We start from the raw sequence: 4,967 nt of genomic DNA, 5'->3' as shown, positions 1-4,967 counted from the left end.
ACATAAATGTATATATGACATATATATGTATATGACACACACACACATACATATATGACAGGCTTCTTTCAGTTTCCATCTACCAAATCCACTCACAAGGCTTTGGTCAGCCTGAAGCTATAGTAGAAGACACCTACCCAAGGTGCCATGCAGTGGGACTGAACCCGGGACCATGTGGTTGGGAAGCAAGCTTCAGATAGATAGATAGATATAAATGCGTGTATTTGTGTCCGTGTTTGTCTCCCACCACCATAGTGGTTCAGTAAAAGAGACTGATAGAATAAGTGCTAGGCTTAAAAAAAATAGGTACTGGTGAAATTCTTAAAGGCAGTGCTCCAGCATGGTCACAGTCTAATGACTGAAAGAAGTAAAAGGTAAATAATTAAAGATAAAAAAAGATGTGGTTTCAGGTGTGTTCCCACTGCATGGCACTTGTGGGAGTGTCTTTTTACCATAGACTGATCTAACCAAAGCCTTGTGAGTGGATTTGGTACATGGAAACTGAAAGAAGCTTTAGTGGCTCAGCAAAAAGAAACCGATAGAATAAGCACCAGACTTAACAAAAGATAATTACTGGGGTCAATTCATTATATACATGACAGGCTTCTTTCAGTTTCTATCTACCAAATCCACTCACATAGCTTTGGTCAGCCTGAGGATATAGTAGAAGACACTTGCCCAAGGTGCCACGCAGTGGGACTGAACCCGGAACCATGTGGTTTAAAGCAAACTTCTTATCAAACAACCATGCTAGTCTGGTTTTTTTCTTTTTTTGCTTTTGATCAGTATTGAACTACAAAACTCAGGAAATGGTCTTAGTTATAAGTATAACAAACAACAATACAGTTTCCATCTTAAATATTCTGCTCACATATATTGATCAACCCAAGGCTAAATGGTATAAGACTGACTTGCTCAACATGCCACACATGCTTGGATCAAACCCAGAAGCAAAGGATTCTGGAGTAAGGTTCTTAACACATTAACTACTACGGCCTGTCACTAGAACTTACCAGTGATGCCACGTATTTCACATGGTCACATTGCATGCTATTTAATTACAAGAAAATATAATTTTTTGACATTTTTATGATATTTCATAATTAAACTTTAATATTTAACACTCATGTTATTTAAATACTCTCAAAACTATCTCGAACATCATCATCATTGTTTAATGTTTGCTTTTACATGTTGGTATGAATTGGACAGTTTGACATGGAGCCAGCAAGCACGGAGTTGTCCAGACTCCAACTGTCTGCTTTGGTATGGTTTCTATGACTGGATGCCCTTCCTAACACCAACCACTTAACGGAGTGTGCCAGGTGCTTCTTACATGCCACTGGTATGAGTGTGTTTACACAGCACCGGCATTGGTGCTTTTTAAGCGACCCCAGCACCTGAAAGGACAACCTTGTATGTGTGGAAGACAGTGATTTTATTTAGCTTGAGAATAAAGCATTTTCTCAAATTATGAAAATGTACCACCGGTGCAGCTTATGGTGGTTGTGTGAAGTTTGCAATGATCCACCAGCAGAACATGTGGCAGTTAACATGTTAATCACACAGCTATGCATGCACAGGGTTAGATAGGTATATAAAATCTTATATAGTAGTTATTAATGATCATGATAGCTGGGTAAGCAAGTAGGAAGATATCATACCTTATATGGTAGCTATTTCTGCTATAAAGCCTTTCAAAGAGTAATTCTGGAGAAAAAAAAGCAACATATAAATTTATAATAAGAAGTTAAAATGGCATAGATTTGGTGAAGCATTGTGTAGTATAACTTTAAAGAGATTTGTGGCGTAAAGTTGGAACAATACAAAAAGATACAAAGTAAACACAAAAGGAAAAGGAAAGTGAAACAAAGTTGCAGTTTTAGTTTGTATTTCTATATATTGGGATTATGACCCCTTTTCCTTTTCCTGTTTTCAAATGTCCTGAAGGAAGGGTCATTCTTTTCCTTTCCCTTTTGTAGATTATTTTGTATCTTCTTACACTGTTCTGGATTTAGAAAACAAATCTCTTAATAAGAAGTAAAATAAAATTTTCGTGTGATTTTAGATGGATATAAACCTTTATATAATTTCAGAAATTTTATTAATAACATTTAAATACCAAGAAACAAAGAAACAGAAAAAGGAAAAAAAAAAGAAAAAAAAAAAGAAATAGGGGTGGTTAAGCAGTAGAAGGTGGAGAGGGAGGGTCAATGGGCCAGATACCTCAGAACAAATGGCATGCTCATCCACACTCTATGGTCATAACAGTGATGGCATTGCCTGGAGAATAGCAGACACCTACTGCAGCAGCCACTCCGTCTCACAGAACTCATTTCTTAGAAGGGCCACTATTATTCTGATTTTTGCTGGTGTGACTGTGTGGTAAGAAGTTTGCTTCCCAACCACATAGTTTTGGGTTCACTCCCACTGTGTGGCACCTTGTGCAAGTATTTTCTACTATACCCTTGGGCCAACCAAAGATTTAACAACTGGTGCTGCTGTAACTTAGCAGTTTGGCAAAAGAGACTGATAGAATAAGTATCAAGCTTTTAAAAAAGCAAGTTGTGGAGTTGATACCTTTGATAAAAAATTCTTCAAGGAGATGCCCCAGAATGGTCGTAGTCTAATAATTGAAACAAGTAAAAGGTAAAAAATACTCGATGGCTTGAGCAGTGGTTCTCAACTATTTTTAATTTTTAATTTTTGCTAATGGACCCATTTGGTTCCCCTTTTACTTGGTTGGACCCTCATAGCCACTCAATGTTTAAATAAAATTCTATTATATTTTTATAATTAATTATTATTAGGAACTGGACAGGTGAGGCTTTGTAGTTAGAAGCTTGCTTCTCAACCACATGATTCTGGATTCAGTCCCACTGCATGGCACATTGGGCAAGTGTCTTCTATTATTGCCTCTGGCCGACCAAAGCTTTGGTTAGCCTGAGGCTATAGTGGAAGACACTTGCCCAAAGTGCCATGCAGTGGGACTGAATCCAGAACCGTGTGGTTGAGAAGCAAGCTTCTTATCACATAGCCATACCTGCACCAATATATATGAATATATACACATACATACATACATACATACACACACACACACACACATATATATATTATTTAAAAGAGTTCCAACTCTGTCTGTTTTTTTATGTTTTATTTATATTCTTATAAAATTAATGTGGGATATAGAATATATAATATAATATAAATAGTAAAATGAAATGAAGTATTGAATGTCTTATTGAATATATGAAATATTGAGTATTAAGTATAGAGTATTAAATATATAAGGACTAGTATACTTTCCTGCCTCATGGCAAAAACAAAAGACGAAGACAAGTGTGTAAACAACAAACAGATGTATTAGTTTAATGCTTGGGAAGTCAGAAAGTCTTTTATATTTCAAGCCTATGCTCTTTGACAGAAAGGAACACAGAAATAAACAGGGAGCGAAAATAGAAAAAGGTTTAGAGGCTAGCGATCTATCATGGCATATATATATGTATATATGTAAGACTGGCTGCCCCTGGAAGCTCTTTTATGCAGATGACCTTGTTCTTATAGCTGAATCACTACCAGAACTAGAGAAGAACTAGTTTCAGGTATAGAAGCAAGGTCTAGATTCAAAGGGCTTTCTAGTTAACCTACCAAAAATCAAATTCTTAGAGAGTAGGAACACAAACAAATTATAAATCCCTTCAGGTAGATGGTCATGTTCAATCTATAGAAAAGGTGTAAGTAGGAACTCCATAAGATGTACCTGGTGTAAGCTGTGGACACATAAGAGGTGCAGCAATATCAGAGGAAGGTTAACAGAGAAAATAGCTTTTGTGTGTGGAAGATGCACAGGTACAATAAATACCAAAAATGTACAGAAAATAGACTCCATCAACTTCTAGAAGGATAAGTTAGAGGTAGTCGATAGTTTCCGAGAGCATAGCTGTGAGGAAAAGAATAGGCTGTGCAAAGTTCAAAGAGCTCCTACCTCTGCTAGCAACAAAGGTCCTCTCCCTCAGAGTGAAAGCAGTTTGTATGATGCCTGTGTATGAACATCTAAGCTATGTGGCAGTGAGACAAGGGATGTGACAACTAAGGACATGTGTAGGCTTGATAGAAATAAATCCAGTAAGCTTTGCTGGATGTGCAATGTCAGTGTGCATGTTTGACAAAGAGTAAGCAGCTTGAGAGAAAAGTTGGGCATAAGGTGCATCAGATGTGGTGTGCAAGAGAGACAACTATGCTGGTATGGTCATGTGATGCATATGGATGAGGACAGCCGTGTAAAAAAGTGCTAATGTCTAACTGTGGAGGGAACCTGTGGTAGAGGTAGACCCAGGAAGATATGGGATGAGGTGATGAAGCATGATCTTTGAACTTTGGGCCTCACAGAGGCAATGACACCAAGGCCTTTGGAAATATGCTGTGCTTGAGAAGACCCATCAAGTCAAGTGAAATTGTAGACATGGCTGATGCTGGTGTCACATAACTGGCACCTTTCAAGCATTGGGCCTCACAGATGCAAAGTGGCTGATGCCGGTGACATGTGAAAAGCTCCTTTCAAGTGCTGGGCTCCATGGAGGAAATAATGAATGACTGAAACCTTTGGCATTATGACCTGCTTGAGAAGAAGACTGACCCATCAATCCAAATAAAACCGTAGTCATGGTAGATATTGGTGTCATGCACATGGCACCCATGCTGGTGGCACAAAAAAGCACCCATTACACTCTCAGAGTGGTTGTCATTAGGAAGAGCATCCAGCCGTAGAAACCATACCAAATCAGACAAGAGTCTGCTACAGCTTTCCAGCCCTAGTCAAACCATCCAACCCATGCCAGCATGAACAATGGACAATAAATGATGACAATGATGATGATGTGTATACATATACATACATATATATATATATATATATACCGCTGTCGTAGTCTCCTTTAGAGAGACTTAGAAATATTAATAACTCC

At 38.0% G+C, this 4,967-nt stretch overlaps 1 protein-coding gene across 1 annotated transcript in view; it reads right to left on the bottom strand.

Annotated features, from left to right (window-relative positions):
• Positions 1-4,967, bottom strand: part of LOC106878278 (uncharacterized) — a 194,885-nt gene that overhangs the window by 100,848 nt on the left and 89,070 nt on the right. The window contains exon 8 of the mRNA XM_052977847.1: positions 1,665-1,710. Coding sequence (XP_052833807.1) covers positions 1,665-1,710 — 46 coding nt within the window. The remainder of the gene's footprint in view (positions 1-1,664; positions 1,711-4,967) is intronic.

The sequence above is a fragment of the Octopus bimaculoides genome, chromosome 29, assembly GCF_001194135.2.
Source record: "Octopus bimaculoides isolate UCB-OBI-ISO-001 chromosome 29, ASM119413v2, whole genome shotgun sequence".
In the NCBI taxonomy this organism is placed as follows: Eukaryota; Metazoa; Mollusca; class Cephalopoda; order Octopoda; family Octopodidae; genus Octopus; species Octopus bimaculoides.
The sequence above is the reverse complement of the archived record's forward strand: the minus strand, read 5'-3'. Positions and strand labels throughout refer to the sequence as shown.